Below are 20,000 nucleotides of genomic sequence, written 5' to 3' on the forward strand. Positions count from 1 at the left end.
CAGATGTGCAGTCTGTGTTTAACGCAGCACTGAGCTTTTCCAGATGCTGGTGTTGAGCTTTCTCTGAGCTCATTAATAAACGCCGGTATTAATCTCCAAATTTGAGTGACGTATTTACCAACACACACACACACACACACACACACACACTGTGTGCAGTGTGTATGAGCTGAATACCGCGGGAGTTCTCCACCAGCCCGAGTGTGTGTGTGTGTGTGTGAGAGAGAGAGAGAGAGAGAGAGAGAGAGAGAGAGAGAGAGAGAGAGCTGAATAAGGTACTCACCCCGGGAGTTCTCCACCAGCCCGAGTGTGACGGCGCAGAGCAGGAGGTAGAAGTAGTCCATATCGGTGTTACTGTGAACGCGGACACACACATTCAACACACTGCTGCTGTACTCCGATCATTGGGGCAAGTGTGTGTGTGTGTGTGTGTGTGTGTGTGTGTGTGTGTGTGTGAGGCACAGCGGCTCCGCGCAGCATTGAGAACTTCAGCTGAGTGGCGCTTCAGCTCCGGCTGAACTCAACCATCCACCAGCACAGGGTTGCCAGATTTCACACCACACTCCATCTCCTGATTCTTTTCCACCTTCTAAACTTCAGGACACCACAAGGACAACATGGAGCATGAAAAATAAATAGAAAGAAAGGAAGAAAGAAAGAGTCGGAGGAACGAATGTAGATTTAGAAAAGGAAGAAAGAAAAAAGGATGGTTAAAAAAAAGAACGACAGAAAAAAGAAATAAAGGATGTATGCATGGAGAATTAAGAAAGTAATGTAAGTAAAACAGGAGAGGTTTTAAAAAAAGCAACATAGAGAGTGTTATATAAATAAAGTGTAATTATTGTTGATTAGTAGCACAGCAGTGACCACACGTACATAAGAGGCATTGAAAAGAAAGAAAGAAAATAACGGACAGACAATTTAAACCATTTTCTGTTCTAGTTTTGTTTACTGCACACTTTTACCTGTTTTGTCTTTCACATACAATCTGTCCTAAAGTATAGCTGAAGTTTGTAAATGTCCAATCTGGTAACCCAGTGCATGGCCTTGAGCCTCTATACCTCCAGAAATGTGGCTTTAATCAGAGGCAGAGAAACGGTTAATGGCACTGTGGGAGGAAAAACAGTCTGCTGCTGAGGATTAAACAGCAAAATACTGGAATATGTGGATTTACTGTTCTGGCATAAGTGTCCTCCATTTCTATACTTAAACAAAAATACAAACTCTAATATAAAGCTTCATGCATTCAGGCATGTCGTGGAAGTTTATGACTATACTGAATGAACCATTTGTGGACCTGGAAACATAAACAGAATGATCTGGATTTGGCTACATCTGGGAATAATATTCATAACACAGTGACATCATCGTCTCCACTTCGATTTCAGATATAAATATCAGTGTATACCTTCATACCGATAAACTTTCACACTATTTATGTTTCTTAAAGTTAACTGTAAGACTCAAGTCAGAATCATGAATCAGAAATCACTTTTCCTTTATTCATGTTGTTTTTTTTTTGTTTGTAGATGCATAGCTAAATGAACAATTAGCACAAGATCCAACAATATAGTTAGGCTGTAGTTCAGCAGATTCAAGAAAAGAAGCAGCTAATCAAATGGTTCATGCTTATTTATGAAGTAGCAATGTGCTCGAGTTGTAAAAGCCTGTAAATTGCCAAATGACATGTGCACCCAACAACATCAGGAGGCTGACTATTACAAATCTTCACAGCAGAGTGAAGAATGCATCTATCAAATTGATGGACCCTGGCCTTTGGAATAGAGAGAGCATGCTCTGGTGTCAAGGCACTCCCTCTAGTGGTTCCACACGAGGTATATGGTGGAATGGAGCAGTGCCTTCAAGTCTATGGGGCAATGGTCTAAGTGCATCCTACAGAGAGCAGACACAGCTGCAACATGTAGCCTGTGTGGAAGGCTTTGCATAGATTTACTGAAGGCCCTATTATATTAATTGCTTTCCTTTTGACTCTTGGCCTTCAGTTTCACCTGTGAAGACTGCATTTGTTGTTAAAAAGGATAAACCAACATGAAGACCAGAGAGCTGTCTATAGGAGAAAAGCGAATCATTTTGGAACGTCCTGAAAAAGAAAGAAACCGCTGGTGTACTGAGGAACAGACACTGAACGGGTCGGCCAAGGAAAACTACAACAGTTGATGACAGAAACATTGTGAGAGCTGTGAAGAAAACCCCAAAACAACAGTCAGTAACATCAACAACAACCTCCACGGGGCAGCGTGAAGGTCTCACAATCCACTGTTCTAAGAAGACTTCAAGAGCAAAAATATAGAGGTCATACCACAAGATGGAAACCGGTCATCATCAGTAAGAATCAGAAATCCAGATTGGAATTCACAAAGAAATACAGAGACGAGCCACAAAAGTTCTGGAACCGAGATGAACCTCTACCAAAGTGATGGAAAGTGTGGAGAAAGAAAGGATCTGCTCATGGTCCAAAACATAAAGCTCATCTGTGGAACATGGTGGAGGTAGTGTCATGGCTTGGGCTTGCATGGCTGCTTCTGGAACATTCTCACTAATCTTTATTGATGATGAACTCATGATGGTTGCAGCAGAACGAATTCAGAAGTTTACAGGAACATTTTGTCTGCAGATTTACAGAGAAATGCGTCCAAATGAATCAGGAGAAACTTCATCATGCAGCAAGACAACGATCCAAAACACACTTCCACCTCAACACAGGACTTCATCAGGGGGAAAAGTGGAAGGTTTTAGACTGGACAAGTCCATCACCAGACCTTTACCCAACTGATCAGCATCTCACCTCCTGAAGAGGAGACTGAAGGGAGAAACCCCCCGAAACAAACAACTACTGAAAGAAGCTGCAGGAAAAACCTGGAGAAGCTTCACAGAAGAAGTCGCAGTGATTCGCAGGATTGATGCAGTTATTACAAGTAAAGGATATTCAACCAAATATTAAGTGTTATTTACTTTCAGTTACTTCAAGACTGATCTGTTCCTATACTTTTGCTCATCTAAAAATTGGGTGGTCTGAAACAAAAGGTTCTATGTTTTATGTTGTGGACCATGTCAAGTTGTAAATAATAAAAGCTGAAATTCTGATCCATCATCTCATCTCCATCTTTTGATCTCAAATGTCTTTGCTGGAGAGCACAAACAAACAGACAATACAATGAAATGCATAATTAAAATTAAACTATAGAATAAAAATTTTATTTAAAATTGTTGAAATAGTTTTCTCATGAAAATCATAAATTCACCCTGAACTCTAAATCACATCCACAGTTTACAGGCAGAGGTGTTTTTAGTGGTGCATACTAATGTGAAAATATCACACACCTCAGTGTGAACTCTAAACCCCAAATCTGTAACTGCTCACTTTCAGTATGACTCCATGTCTGTGTTTAGACACTGATTTAAGTCAGTTTACCCTGTGAGAGTCTGTTCATCCTGATGATTCACTGCCCATTAGCCGAGGTCGCGACTGCGTACATATTCGTGAGGTTAAATCAGCTGTACCCCCTGCAGACTACAACGGAGCTATATGCTAAATGAACATGACTCTCTGAGCTCATGTCTCATTTACCAGATGGCTAACACTCTGAGGTATGGGTTCACCTCCTGTAGCAAAAGAAAGAAAGAAAGAAAGAAAGAAAGAGTATTTTCTTTGGCTGAAAGGTTGAGTGTGTTATAGCTGAACAATCCTACACACTCTTCCTCTTCTGCTCAGTGGTTCATTTATAAAATATGTTGGTGGGTGGTGGAGTAAGGACTCCATCAGATGGAAAAAGCATTAGGCCTATATGTTAGTATAAGTGAAATGGAGCATTTTGGGATACAGCCTTGTTGTTGCTTTTTTTTAAAGGAAAAAATTCTGCATGATTTTTTAAAAAAAATTGCATTACCTTGTTCACTTTCTTTTAAAACATTTAAGTGATTTTGCTGAACCATTTGTATAGAGTAAAAATAAAACAATTAAAAATTGTTGAAATGGTTGTCTCATTAAAATCAAAAAGTCACCATGAACTCAAAAATCACATCCATAATTTACAGACAGATGTGTTCAGTGCTTTATACTAATGACTAATGATTGATATTAATATTTGGGATGTAATTTGTTTCTAATTTAATGTCAACCATATACAGTAGAACTTATTTAAAATTCCAGATTTTCCTTTATGGAAAAAGTAAATACTTGTTAATGTTCTCTCCTTTTCTTTCTTTCTTCATTATTATTATTTTTTTAACTTTACACGAGTATAAACTACATTTTAAATGCAAATGGATGCTGATACATTTTCCCGTCCGGTACTTGGCCTACTGCACTAAATTAATTCTTTAATGCAACCAATTCTCATATTTAAAAAGAATATGTTTTGTTGTTGTTGTTGTTTTGGCTGTACGATCACAAAACGACTCCTCAAATCTGCGAGTCAGTTCCCGTTATTCACCTTCAAGAACCGATTCAAAGAGTTGATTCATTTGCAAACGACACCCGACTACATTTTTTTTTTACCTCAGAGAAAACTCCAAGGGTACGACTTGTCTTACACTCAATTGTCTTAAGTTTAATTAATTTAGTTTCTTAAATTGATTATTACTCGTGTTTTCTAGTCTGTCAAACTGTGAAATGTCTCTAACGTTAACTATTTATATTTCTATGAGTAGAACATTGAGCCAATTTAGCAGTTAGCCTTCAAACTCTCCCAGCTATTGTGCTAACTAGTTAGTTATCCTGTCAGCGTTTATGTTAGCTTGTTTTACCAAGCTGGTTAGTGACAATTTCAGTGGAGTGGTGAAGTGTGATTTAAGCCAATACAAATAGTTTACCGCCTCGAAAAACCCCCTCTGTTTTACTTAGACAATCTTTTATTAAATTTAGAAACGGCTAGCTGCTAGGCGTCTCTACACAGGGCTAGCTTAGCTAACGTTGTCGTGACCAGCGCGCGCGCGCTGAGAGGGGGGTGTGTGCGCGCGCGCGCTGAGAGGGGGGTGTGTGCGCGCGCGACTTGTGTCACGTGACATTTCCGTCTTTTATATCTCAAGTTCAAGTGGCTTTATTGCTTTATTACTAATTAACAGCTAAACATATTTTTTTTCCAGGTTTAAAATGATTTAAACAGGTCTAGTGTTCATATAAAAACACCACAGGATGAAAAAAATCACAAAGTGAGAGAGTAAAGTCCCTAAAAAAGTATAAAATCTGTGTTTAAGAGCTTTTTGTTTGTCTTGGTGCAGTAGGCACAAATAATAATAATAAAAAACAATGTAGACTTTAGAATTGTACACTTTATCATCCTGTACTCCTTCATTTTGTCTCCAAATCAAATGCTCGCTATAACACGTTAGCCCCGCCCCCTGTACTCAAACTCTACAATAGTACTGATTCTCTCACCACGTGACAAAGGTGTTGTTCAGACAGAATTAGTTTTCTAGATGTAAGCGTGTTAATAATGTTGCTGGAAGATGTCAATAGTAATTAAGAATGATTCGCATGGCATGAGCGATCTCAAAAAGTCTGTACTCGTGTTAGGAACTCAATAACTTACCTACAACCTTCTCAGAAGCGTCACTTCTCTGACACGCCCTTTGTCTATATTTTATTGTTCTGTGTTTTAAACTGTTGGCTTCCTGGAGCATTTTTATAGCTACTGAAGAAAAAAAACACATAACATCTTTTCCCACAGGATGTAACGCAGTCTTTATTCGGTCCCTCCAGGATTTCACCATCGCAGAAATCAACGCAAAATCAAGGATACTCAACAATATTCAGAGGAGCTTGCAATTTTTCAAAATTACAGCAGATGTTCTGCAGATTTGGGGCGAAACGAGTCATGTGACATCATCTCGACACACATTCAGCTAAAGCCCTCTTCGATTCACGTGCAAACATCACTGCGAAAGACGGTGCAGGACTATTTCGTGCAACTTCAATGCGTTTTCTGCAAAAAAACTCCGCAAGTTGCATCACAAATTTTGAAAAAAGCCGTAACCATCACAAAAAAACCTTCTGAAATCCTGTACGGACTGATTATCAAGAGTATCATTACCTGGAGTTATTTCTCCTGCATAGTTTATATTCCTCACATGACGGATTCAGAAGAAACCAAAATCCCAGAGATCCTCCAGGAACAATTACATTAAATGACATTAAACACCTCCACATGTAAAACTAACCCCATCTGAATAGGAATTAATTTGAATGTTTGCAGTGTTCATTATTTTTATTATTATTATTATTATTATTATTATTATTATTATTATTATTTTTATTATAGAAGGTGGCAGTAGTCATGATGGATGTTTGAGATGTCACAGAGGGAGCAGCAGTTAAATTTGGTCTCGTATAGATGAAGTAAATTCTTAGAAGAAAAGTTTTCCCACAGGGGTTCTACTTGGAACTGTTTCTCATAGTTTTATGTAGAACCCTACAGCCTTCTGTGGTTTAGTGGTTTCTTTGAAGCAGAAATAAAACCAGTGTACACCACTGAGGTGGAAAATACTGCATACTGGAGATGGTTTATAGAGATGTCTGACCTCCTGCTGCATTAACGCTCTTAAAGAGACCAGCTCGGTTCATTAGCGGAGTCACGAATAATTGCTGCATACATTCTTAGAAGAAAAGGTTAAACCGAAGAACATTTAGGGTTCTAGATTAAACGCCGATTAGATTTGGACCACAGACTTGGTAAAGCCCTTGGTAGATACTCCACTAATGAATCACGCTGGTTTCTCTTGGGCGTGTTAATGCTGCAGGAGGTCAGACATGGTCTCCAGTGAGCTGTGTTTTCCACCTCAGTGGGGTACACGATTATTATTTCTGTTTCAGTGTGTAGAGGGAAACCACTAAACCACATGAGAGGAGTAAGACACTTACTCCATCTAATTAGCATGTTTTATTTTCATGGGCTGTGTTTAATGAGTAGAAACATCAGTTATCAAAATATAACTCTTACAGCACACACTGTCACGCAGGAGTTCTCCAGGAATAACGATATACGCCTTCATCAGTCGTAGATAACTAACAGTAGCATTGTAGAGGTGTGAAAATCAGCAAAAGCTATGTCTGATGCTGTAGCATGCTCTGGCTCCATCCCCAGGTCATGGTCGCTGGTCTGCAGGACGTCCGGGTGGTTACTAATCTGGATGAGTAAAAGTCATAAAACATTCTTTTCATAAAGAATGACCACAATATCATCCTTCCCTATATATAAATATTGCAATCCATCTTTCTGTTTTTGCCCTTTTCTTCCCTCTATTTTTTTACTCATTTTCTTATCTTTCTCTAGCTCTCTCTGTTTTAGAAGTAGTCCTACCCCCCCACCCCCACCGTATGGTCTCTCTCCTCTTCCGTCCTCGGCCTCTCGTTTTTTCTCAAAGCGTCTCTTTGTGTGCTTTTCTCTCTCGATCTGTGAGCAGCGTGAGTTCAGGTTTCACCTTAACGTCGCCTCTTTCTCTTTCCTGCGCTGCTTTCTCTTAGCTGTTGCATCAAACGCTTTCAGAAACCACAGAGAATATTAATTCCACTCTCTAATACACAACAACAATAATAAAATAATAGCCATAACACCTGCAAGCAGCAATTTTCAGGGTCCAAGCACCAAACTGTGTTAAGGCATAATCACGGCGTTATTGCTTTACTGGTGACTAATTCTGATTAACAAAGAAAGTACTAGTTGTAGATCTTGCGGGATACTTTGCTGGTTGCGGAAGATGTGGACTGAAAACACAATACACAATAGTCTGAATGGGGAAGTCAAAACAAGTCACAGTATACACCCATCAGCCACAACATTAAAACCACTGACAGCTGAAGTGAATAACATTGTTACAGGGGCACCTGAAAAGGGGAGGGATTTATTTATTAGGCAGCAAATGAACAGTCAGTTCTCGAAGGTGACGTGTTGGAAGCAGAAAAATGGGCAAGTGTGAGGATATGAGTGACTTAGACAAGGGCCAAACAGTAATGACTAGACATCTGGGTCAGAGCGTCTCCTAAACAGCAGGTGTTGTGGGGTGTTCCCGGTGTGCAGGGGTTAGTACCTACCAAAAGTGCTCCAAGGAAGGAGAACCGGTGAACCAGAGACAGGGTCATGGACTCCCAAGTGTCAGTGATGTGCGTGAGGAGTGAAGGCTAGTCCGTCTGGTCTGATCACACAGAAGATCTACTGTAGCACAAACTGCTGAAGAAGTTCATGCTGGTTCTGATAGAAAGGAGTCAGAACACACAGAGCATCACAGCTTGCTGCGTATGGAGCTGCGTAGGAGCTGTGGTCAGAGTGTCCATGCTGACCCCCTGTACACCACCGAAATCTCCTACAATGGACACGTGATCATCAGAACTGGACCATGGAGCAATGGAAGAAGGTGGCCTGGTCTGATGAATCAGGTTTTCTGTTACATCATGTGGAGGCCGGGTGTGTGTGTGTGTGTGTGTCGCTTACCTGGGGAAGAGATGGAATCAGGATGCACTATGGGAAGAAGGCGAGCCGGCGGAGGCAGTGTGATGCTCTGGGTAATGTTCTGTTGGGAAACCTTGGGTCCTGGCGTTCATGTGGATGTTACTTTGACACGTACCACCTACCTAAACACTGTTTCAGACTGAGTACACCTCTTCATGGTAACGGTGTTCCCTAATATCAGTGTCCTCTTTCAGCAGGATAATGCTCCCTGACACACTGCAGGGATGAAGATGTTGACTCTGCCTCCAAAATTCCCCAGATCTCAATCCGATCGAGCATCTGTGGGATGTTCTGGACAAACAAGTCCGATCCATAGACACAGCACACCTTCAGAGGTCTTGTGGAGTCCAGGCCTCGACGGGTCAGAGTTGTTTTGGCGGCGCAAAGGGAGGGGGACCTACACAATATTAGGCAGCTGGTTTTAATGTTATGGCTAATCGGTGTATGCATTATATTTAATACAATAATAATAATAATAATAATAATAATAATAATAATAAAACAACAGCAACAATAATAAAATGAATAACAATAAGAAAACTATACTGCCTGCATTTCTAATTAATGTAGTCCCTTTCCTAAACATTAGTTTGTGTTACAGAATACAGAGCGTACCCATGGTTTTACATGTTTTACTTGGCAGTCCTTAGTTGCTCTGTTCTCTTGTGTGTGTGTGTTTGTGTCTGGTTTACCACATAATCGTCCCCAACCATTCAGTGACATCACAGAAAATACCCCCCTCAAGGCAATAATTAATATTGTGGTTCTGGCCATTTCTCCACTAATACATCAATCTCCTGTGCTGCTGATTCTGATTACTGAAGAATACAGTTCCATTTTTAGCTGATTCTGCTGAATATCTTCCTGCAAAACTGAAACTGCAACCATGCCTGAGGTCTCCAGTGACGTTGACACAAAACACACACTATTGTCATGATAAATTATAACAGCCCCTGAGCTGGCTGAGTAGTCTTACCCCAGGGGCAAGTCAACAAGGGCACAGAGAAAGCCAAGTGAATGCTTTTAATGCAGCCAAAGCCTTAGCTTTTAACTTAAGGTGGTCAAAGTATATAAAAAAAGAACATTTAAGACCCAGTGGTTTTCGTCAAGGGCTTTGGACTTTGAGGTGCCTTTGAAGAAATTTGTATTCCTTAATGACTGTATGTCCATCTTGTCTAGAACATCTTTAAACCCATAGCCAAGCACAGTTAACATCAGTGTAATGTACATTTAGGTATATTAGTCTGTAAAATGTGGTATAAATCTTTTAGATTGCTTTAAGAGATAAATAACCCTTATTTATGTTATTCAAGAAATGACCCCATATTTATTTTACATCCTGAACAATGTTTTATTTTAGACTTGAAAATGAACACAATTGTTCGTTGTGGTTTTACTGACCAGGAAGTGCAATGCTTATCAGCTAGCAATCGCTAGCATTGTTAGTTGAGCTGGAAAAATCCAATATGTGATATTCGTAGAGGTACGTTACACTATAATGTTTAATCACCTGTAAATGTATAACAGTATACAACGTTTGTAATTAACGTGAAATGTAAATGTATAACATTGGATTATATGAAGTTTCTACTCACCTGAAGGAAGGTGGCTAGTGTTGTGTTTTACAGAATTAAATATTGCTCAGTGAACAGTGACATCGGATCAGTGGGAATTCATAACAGTGTTGCAGGGAAAGGAGCTATAGTTCTGCCCCAGGCCTCATTCAGCTCAGACCAGCAAAGATGTCACTGTGTCCCAAAACCTTTGTTTCTGCTACAGAGGTGCTATTGAGAAGGAAGACACTTTCAGAACTGAGGGGGTCGAAAATGTTCATATACTACAAGAAATGGATGTAGTTCAAGAACTGGTTCATCCACGTGGACCTGCATGACATGTACTTTCTTATTCCTGTTGCCCCAAAGAGAGATGCTGAAGGTTTGGCTTACATGTGCAGGCATTTAATTCTCAAGATGTACATATGCAGCCTTACGTGAGATGAGGATACTGCCATATTTGGATGACTAGCTCCTTTATGCCCCCACAAGGAGCAGTCCACCTGGAACCTACTTCCAACCTGCTCACACCCACAACTGGCCTCACTGAGAGCAACTCATCTGCCAGGGCTGTACAGTGGGGTAGCAGACACAGTCAAGACTGCAGATATGCCCAGGAGAATGAGTGTAGATGGTAGCCCAGATCATTCAGATCGTTCTCCCTGTCAGAGCCATACAGCCTGCTGGGTCTGGATGCCCTGGTCCAGAACCGGCTTCACCACTTGTTCTGTGCATTTCCTTCTATAATACTGTTTCTTCACACACTGTACAAGTTTCAGCAACTAGACCACAGAGTCCTCCTTGTGGCACCAAAATGACCAGCAAGACCTTGGTTCTCACTGCTACTTTTGCTATCAGCCTCTTCCATGAGCATATCTGCTGTCAGCCATCAGCTGCTACATCAGCCGGGTTATCTGCGTCCCTGGGTCTGGCCCACTGGAATAAATCTCCAACTGTAGCCTTTGATCCAGCTGGTCAGGAAATGCGAGAGTCTGTATTACATGGGTCTTGTATGCCATAAATCGGAAGCTAAACTGTGAATGGGGTTCACTTCATCGACTGGACCCAATGCCTCACCTCCTTCCCAAGATCCTGTGCACATGCCTGCTACACAGCAGTAAGTCCCCAGCTATGCTAAAGGGGTATGTGCCAGCACCATGTGCGGCATCTCTCTCTGGTCTCAGAGGTTTACTACTGCCTTTCTAAAGGGTGCAGGAGTTCCTTACGCACTGAGTTTTTGTGTAAAGCTGATTTAATTCAGTGTCTTTAAAAATTGCCAGCATTTATTTCTACTAAAAGAATGCTAAATGGCTCTGGGAAATCCTTCTGGCTGAATCCAGGTTTTCTGTCCAAAAGTCACATCACCCACCTACTACAGATTCTACAAGGTTAATATTGCCTCTCCCAGTGGTGTGAGTCAAGGGGTCACCTTTCAGGGCAGTTCTAAGGTGAGTCTTGTTTGTTGTGATATTGTTGGTACATGTTATCCAGGTGTTTCATACCGCCCCTGGTGGTTACGCAGGGTAAAGTAGATCACTAGTACAAACATTTTGGAGGTTTTCTAATCACCTCTAGGTGTTTCCTAGGATTTTACTTTATTTTATCACTAGCTTTTTGCACTAATAAACCATTAAATAGACAGATACAGTAGGTAGATAGATAGAATTTTATCAAAATAGACTGTAGGATAAAGTGGTATTTAGGGTTCAGATCCAATCTGTCTCACACACACACACACACTGAAGCGGTGTTTAAAATATTTAATGCTGAGTGTAAAAACATCCTTTACAAAAAAGTATGCTAAAGTGGCGTCATTAAAAATCTGCTCTCCAATGTTAACATTAATAACAGTACATTCTGCAACATTATTGAAAGTGTAAAGTAGTAAACAATGGGTGGATTAAAGATTAGATTAACAGACTGTTTTCTAAGGAAACAATTCAAAATGTGTAAACTAATACAAAAACTTTTATAAAAGAAAAACAACTTAATACTGGCATTTTATTGGCTGGATTTGTCTTTAGCGTAATATTAGGACTTGTTTTCGCTTTTATCACATCTTCCTCGACTTGGTTGAGTTCCTCAGACTAATGAACTGTGCAAGATGAGAGTTCATGAGTGCTCCAAGTGTACACACTCGAGCAGGTATTGCATACTTGCAAACCAAGGGGACACAGACAAGTCGAAAAGAAAGTGGACAAGGAGTGAACGTTAAACAATGAAATGTTAAAACAATGAAACGGAAGATTGAATTCTACACACGTGCGCAACACGGTGCCATGATTTCAGTGGAAAGTGACATTTTCTCAATTCTATATAAATTAAACACAGCTCAATGAAGCAACAAACCGAACAGTGATTTCCCTGTACCAATCCGATGGTCTGACGCGGTCTTTTCTTTCCCAGTTCCCCATTCACAACTTCACACCTGCAGTTAGTTCCTATTCACGGTGTTGACGCTCAAAAACGGAAGGAAAACTTAACCGTGGTTTCATCTCATCCGGTCGTATATGAATGTAACGTAATGTATGTATATAATGTAACGTATACGTATATCTCATCAAATAACTCGAGATGTTTTATATATAGCTCTATTGTTTTTCACTGGAACAAAAACACTAGACAGGCCAATCCAACACGTGGCAACAGCAGCAGTCGCTACACAGCGTCGAGAGACGAACTGTGAGCATCTCGTCACTTGCTAGTGTGAACGTAGGACATCGTTTGATGATTTGATGTACAGATTGTATCAGGGATTAATTATTCTTTGTATAATACAACAGAAATACTAGCCAACCCACTAGTTAGTTTAATTTTCTAGCTGAAGTTAGGTTAATTATCGGCTGATCAAATTTAACTGAAGCTCCACCCCTTTTGAAACAGAGGTGCCTGTTACTCAGCTGCATCTGGATGCGTGCTCCTCTGTATTCTCACGCGTAGAAGTGAATTAAACCTTTAGTGGATTTAAACAAGGGACACGAGTGCGTTCTTGCCTGATAGACACAGCAGATGGATTATTCAGGAAAAAGAATAAGACTAGATGTGCAGAGACATTAAAGACGGGTTAAACAGCTGTGCTGCGTGTTAAAGGAACTTCACTTAAACCCAAGCATTACAAGCTGTAATCATGCGCTAAAATTTATTTATCTAATTAAAAGCATAATGAATATTATAATCAAAATAATTTCCCAAAGCACAGTGATCATAAAAAAAAAAACATCTCTCTCTCTCTGTCCTTTTCTTTCAGTCAGTTTGAGCCCCTCCCATTAACCCTTTCAAACCCCCCCCCCCCCCCCCCCCCCCGTTCTCAGATGATTTCCCCCCTGTATGGAAGCTTCCGGTCGGTCTGTTCTCTCCAGCGGAACCGAAGATGAGCAAATGTTGAGTCTTTTAGGTTCTCAAACTCTGAGAAGGTCAGCTGGTTCAGGAGGTCGTACACTCCTGCTCGAGCTGCCACCTACACAACAAAATATGACCAGAAGTTAAAATCCACTCACAATGTTAAACATTAAACCAGCCTCGGAGGACGCTGTGTTCAGGTCCTGCAGTCTCATCATGCGCATGACTCCTGTTTATTCACTACCACCAGCTGTGGCTTACCTGAGAATCAATCCCTCAATACTGCTGGCTACGATTCTCCTGATCAACATCTAGGTCTGACTGGAGGACACATGACTAGCCAAAATATAATGGGCGCAGTGGGACAGGCTTTACACAGCGGGGGAAATAAGTACTGAACGTGTCAGTAAATATATTTCCAATGAGGTTATTCACATGAAATTTTCACCAGACATCAGTATTAACTCAAGAAATCTGGAAATATAAAGAATTCACAACATTAAAGTCTATAAGTAAAGTTATGTGTAATAAAGAGGAATGACACGGGGGAAAAGTATTGATAATTGGTAACGAGCCTTTGTTATAGACCATCACTTTACTAACCCAGCTGATATTAATTTACACAGATTAGGGGGTGTAATTACTTACGGATTTCAGCTGGTTCCTCGCCTTACCCTGCCTTGGAGAACTGCTTTTTCTTAGCGTGTTCAATACTTTTCCCCAGTGTCATTCCACTTCATTACACATAACTTTATTTATGGATTTAATGTTGTTGTAATTAGGACGTAATTAAAGACTGTTTGAAGTGTAGATTGTGTGTGAACCGCGCTCGCTTTACACACCTGCATCGTTAAAGTTCTTTTGTTACACATTCACTGATAATGACAATACAGTAAGAAGTTTTCTGACAGAAAGACGGGGAGGAAATAAGAGCCAGAGGCCAGTTAAGTGCGTGCGTGTGTGTGTGTGTGTGTGTGTGTGTGTGTGTGGACTGTTTATCATCCTGAGCATACTTAGGGAAGAGTCTTAATGACAGCAGGATGTAAAGCTCCACACACACTACAGGCCTAGTAGAAGCTGTATATACGCCACACAACAGCTGGATTAGGACAAGAACATCTCTCCTTCAGTTATTTTGGACTGTGAGATCCTGCTCTTGGATGAAAAAAAACACTTCTCCAGAAGTAATATTCTAAACTCCTGTACAGCACTGGAGCTGGCGGCCATGGCCTTCCGTTACGCCGTATCTACATTAACATTGCAGTCCTGGAGCACAACCTCAAAGAAAGAATAATCACCACTACGAGAAGACCTGAGAAAGCTGTCAAAACAATACATCTGGGCAGGTGCTCTGTGGTAATCGACACAGCTGGAAGTGGAGCTTTCTGTCACGGTCACACTGCATAACGAATACTAATGAAATATTGGTGTTTCTTACCTGGTGCATCCAGGTGGAAAAGGAGCGCTGGAGGGAGTTCTTCTTTTCCAGGTGCAGGTAGGTGTTGAAGAGGATGAGGTAAATGTAGCGCTCCAGATACTGCACACTCTTCAACATCAGAGATCCACGCTCCTGTTCGTTCTTACAGCTCTTCATCTACACACACACAGTTATACTTTCTTTTTATTCATTTTTTATATATTTTTTAGGAATCCTAAACCCAAACATACAAACAATCTTTGATTCAAGGTTAGAATACATACAAAGAACTCGAATCTTGTCTGATCCCTCTGAGGATTTCGTGATTTTGCAATCGCAGAAATTAACGCAAGATCAAGCAAAACTCCGTAATATTCGGAGGAGCTGCAATTTTTCAAAACTTCCACAGATTTGGGCCGAGATGCGTCACGTGATGTCATCACAACACGCGTTCTGCCAAAAAGGTGTGTCGACCACGAGTACAGATAAAAGGTCTCGTCTCCAACAAACATCACCACGACAGAATTTCATACGATTGCAATTTCCAGTTTAAAAAAAAGCACAAAAAAACACCACAAGTCGCATCGCAAATTTTGAGAGAACAAAAAGGCACCAAGATCAAGCATTTTAGCTGCAAAATCCTGTACGGTCTGTCTGACCATGAACAACGCAGCAGTACGCATCTGCTCCCTGCTACCCAGAATAACCTGGTATAAAGAACAGCATTATCACTACTTACTCTGCGTAGTACTCATCAGCGTACATGCTCTTTCTTCACTAAAGAAATTCCACGTTTTTTTCCATACTGACTCTTAAATGTTCTGGACTTCATGCTCAGAGTCCTGGTTATTTTTAAGCTCATTAACATTATGATTATAAGATAAAACCTGAAACATGATGATGCTGCGTTCATCCCAAAAATATACGAACATCTCAAGGCCACGGATTTCAAGATCCTTTTCTTCTTGAGTCAATATTATTTTGGAAACAGAACATCGATCATTTTTCCACAACTTATTTACATTTAATACTTTACCATGTCTGGAAACCAGTGCCTTTAAATCCCATACTTTTCCTGACCGGTCCAGGAACACTGAAAAGCAGTGTTCACACTAATTATACCGTCTTCCTGTCATCACGACGTGTGAAAACAAACACAACGGGAATGTTTTTATACAGTGGCTTACGTGTAAACGATGTTTTTGAATTCGCGGCTTGAGTCCTGTAATAAATATTTAAGAAGCCGGTTCACAGCGACGTGGAGAACAACACTTCCTGAAGATGTACACCGCGTTACGGTTATCTGGACTTGCTTTGTGTTGCGTGTCTGCGCTGCACTGAACTCGCATAAAGGCATTTTCAACTTAAACAAAACTAAACGTGGACGTCCACGTCGGCTTTCCTTACGCACTGGTCATGAGCTGTGATTTATGATACACGGCTTACAAGACCCATTCTAAAGCAAACCTGTTTGCGGGATTCCTGTAGTTCTTCCCTGAGACCCACAGAGAACGATGCTGACCCCTGGAGGTCAAAGGTCAACATACAGGCATTAAAAAAAATTAACCCCACACTAAATAAATGGCTGCAGAAATGGTCAGAAAAGCACGTTTCTCTGGGAGAAGGCGTAGTGGTTCCAGCTGACACAGCTCAAACACACCTGAGAAGCTTACAAAGCAAACATCAGTCCTTCTTTTGGGAACACAAATGGATAAAGATGCCTAATTACCACGTCTGTGTCTGCTGCTGGAAACAGTGATTAACACGGGGCATACCATCACAGTCCAACTCTATCCATCATCCATATCCACACACGCTGATCCAGATGTCCAGATCAAACGCTTGATTATCTCTCTGAGACTTCATCCGCCATCTTTTTAAATTATCTTATTTTATTATTTCACTCATTTGGTTAAAAGTTTAGTGCTTTGATTATTGGTTATTGTTTCTCATGCTTCCTCTGAGACACATGAAGACATCCAAACTGCTGCTGGTGCTGAGTCACAGGGCAGAGGAACACACTCGGAGGAAAGCTCTGTCTGCCTTCTTCCACATACATGATCTCAAATACACCCCTGACTGGCTAGTGTCGCTCTCTAGCCCAATTTACCCTGAACTGGCAACCCTGAATCTGCGTAAATGAGGATTCCACAGTCCTCTTAAATATTAACAAAGCCAAAAAACACATGTGGGAAATGAGACTACCCTTGCCCACTAAATCAGATTATTTTGATCAGACCCGGGTTCTGAACACATTCGTCATCAAACCCGAACACCAATAAACCCCATCACTGCAACACACTAAAGCCAAATGATAATATTCACCTTCCATAAAAGAACCGAAACGTACCGGTGTGAGAGAACGTTCTAGACACTCCGAGACTAAACCCAACCTTCTACTTCAGGCAGACTGCGGAGACGCAGCAGAAGGTAGCTCGTGTAGCCTCCCTTATGTTTACGTTTAATGTGGTTATTAGAGTTTTAAGTTCCCACAGTTCTGTGACTCAATGCTGAAATTAAAAACATAACAGTGGTGAGAAAGAACCTTGGAAAGAACATTAAAATAATGATCACAAGCTGCTGTGAATTAGCGGTAATGCTTCAAGCTCATGAGATATATCCATGAGAATATACCGGGGTTAGGAAACCACAGAGACCACCGGAGCTACGGTGACGCATTTGAGCATGGAAAAAAATCTCTCACTGGCTTTAACTGACCCGTTAGATTACAGCGGCGTATGTCCGTATTAAACATTTCAGTCTGAACAGAAAAACCATGGAGACATTTTAATATACTCTCACGAACACGTTATAAGGAACACCTGCACTCGTTCATGCAGGTAACTGATCAGCCAATCGTGTGGTAGCAGTACACGAAGCTGCTATGCATCATAATGTTCACATCGACCATCAGTTGATGTGATGGTTGATGTGGTTTGAGGTTTGCGTTTTTCTATAACTGCTGATCTCCTGGGATTTTCACACACTACAGCGTCTTGAGTTTACACAGAATAGCGGAATAAAGAAAAAACATCCAGCGAACATCAGTTCTGAGGACAGAAACGCCTTGTTGACGAGAGAGGTCAGAGGAGATGGACGGAGAAGATGGTCGGAGGAGACGGAGAGAGAAGATGGTGGGAGGAGATGGACGGAGGAGATGGTGGGAGGAGATAGTTGGAGCTGACAGAAAGGTTACAGTAACTCCGATAAGCACTCTGTATCATTGTGCTGAGCAGAAAAGCATCTCAGAAAGCACAACACGTCAGACATTGAGGTGGATGAACAGCAGAAGACCACGTCGGGTTCCTCTTTCAGGCACAGGCTCACAACACTGGACAGGTGAAGATGGAATAAATTCACCTGGTCTGATGGATCTGGATTTCTGCTGAGGGACACAGATGCTCGGGTCAGAATTTGTCTCCAACAGCATGAACCCATGGATCCAGCCTGCCTTGTGTCAGCAGTCCAGGCTGGTGGAGGTGGTGTAATGCTGTGGGGAATGTTTTCTCAGCCCCCTATGGTTCGTTAATACTGATCAATCATGGCATGAACGCACAGCGTATTTGAGTATTGTTACTGACCGTGTGCTTCCCTTCACGACCACACTTTAGCATTTTCTAATGGCTTCTTCCAGCATGATACTGCACCGTGTCACAAAGCAAAAGTCGTCTCAGACTGCTTTCATGAACATGACGACGAGATCAGTATCCTTCAGCGGCCTTCCCAGTCACCGGATCTGAATCCAGTAGATCAGCATTGGGACGTGGTAGAACAGGATGAAACATCTGCAGGAGTTGTGTGATGTCATCATGTCCACATGGACCAGAACCTCAAAGGAATGTTTCCAACATCTTGTGGAATCCATGTAATGAAGAACTGAGAGCAAATGGGACCCTGCCCAGTATTAGTGTCGTGTTCCTAATAAAGTGTCTATACACACACAGGGTTTTATGGTAACCACCAGGTGCTTGGAAGGTAAAAATCTGCAGTTGAAGTTAAAATGCTTGTGTAAAATGTAGCAGGAGCGCAAGCGGAGCATTTAATCACGTTCCGATTATCATTGAAGTGTTAGATTTGACATTTTTTGCCATTTTTTTCTTTTTCAGATGAACAAGTGCGGTCCTTGACTAAAATTTTGGTTCGAATAACTTAAGTATATACACACATGTAATCCGATGTTAACGGTTATACACAGGTGTGTCTAACGTTAGTGAAGTGGAACGCGAGTGAGGACACCGTGTCAGCGCACCTTTCAAGTAGGAGAATTGAGGCAAGGTGAGAACACTATTCAAAACATTACTAATGTAAGACTGAGGGAAGGGGGCGGGGCTTCCAGGGGAGCAGTTAATATGGTTCCAGATTCATGTGGCGTATCTGCTGTTTCTCTTGAAGGCCTGTTTTGTGTGTGAAAGCCACTCGGAGCAGCGTACTCTCTGTTAAAATGCACAGCTCCTGTGGAACATGTGTAAAGTTTGGCAGGATCGAGCGCATGTACATCTACAGCTACAGGCGTGTTGTGAACCCTCGGGTCTGCTCTCTCCTGTAGCTGCGTAAACAGAAACCTTTATTCATATGTTGCGTATTCATCCCGGGTGTTGATTGGTCAGCAGTTAGAACCTAATACATTACAAATCCTCCATACCAAATAGTACATGAATTATCTCCCAGTGATATCGACTTGTCCTGTGGGAATGTGTAAGAATGTGTGTGTGTCTGTGTCCTGATTACCCTGAGTGCCCTGTTCTCCCAGGGGTCTATAAACACTTAGTGCTTTCTCTCTTTCATGCACACACAGTGTCTGCATCGTCATGGTGCCAATGTGTGGAAGTCATGTGTGAAACCTAACTCTCTCTCTCTCTCACACACACACACACACACACACACACACACACACACACACACTTGCAGCATAACCTTGACCACAGACTTCACACTTCAATTGCAGTCTAAAGCAACAGAAGATTGAAACCAGACACACATACACACTTGACTATGGGCAGTATTATTCCCATGGCTCTGTGTGTGTGTGTGTGTGTGTGTGTGTGTGTGTGTGTGCGTATACATTTACATGCCTAAATTCCATCCAACAGTGTAGAGACACACAGCACATGGCTAACACTTTCCATCCAGATGGACAAACACACACCCACACACACAGACTTCAAGTGCATTATAACCCCATAATTCCCACAAACACCTCACACAGTCTGATAACCAACAACAGCA

General features: G+C 41.4%; 2 protein-coding genes across 4 annotated transcripts in view; both read right to left on the minus strand.

Moving 5' to 3' along the window:
- LOC128616845 (A disintegrin and metalloproteinase with thrombospondin motifs 14) overlaps positions 1-848 on the minus strand; it is a 50,796-nt gene extending 49,948 nt beyond the window's left edge. Inside the window, exon 1 of the mRNA XM_053639683.1 lies at positions 284-848. Coding sequence (XP_053495658.1) covers positions 284-344 — 61 coding nt within the window. The 5' untranslated portion in view covers positions 345-848. The remainder of the gene's footprint in view (positions 1-283) is intronic.
- A 12,477-nt stretch (positions 849-13,325) lies between these two features.
- pald1a (phosphatase domain containing paladin 1a) overlaps positions 13,326-20,000 on the minus strand; it is a 29,411-nt gene continuing 22,736 nt past the window's right edge. For all 3 annotated transcript variants that reach the window (XM_053639684.1, XM_053639685.1, XM_053639686.1), the window contains exons 19-20: positions 14,796-14,951; positions 13,326-13,475 (exon numbers count right to left, since the gene is read on the minus strand). In XM_053639684.1, coding sequence (XP_053495659.1) covers positions 13,326-13,475; positions 14,796-14,951 — 306 coding nt within the window. The remainder of the gene's footprint in view (positions 13,476-14,795; positions 14,952-20,000) is intronic.

This window comes from Ictalurus furcatus, chromosome 13 (assembly GCF_023375685.1).
Source record: "Ictalurus furcatus strain D&B chromosome 13, Billie_1.0, whole genome shotgun sequence".
Taxonomy (NCBI): Eukaryota; Metazoa; Chordata; class Actinopteri; order Siluriformes; family Ictaluridae; genus Ictalurus; species Ictalurus furcatus.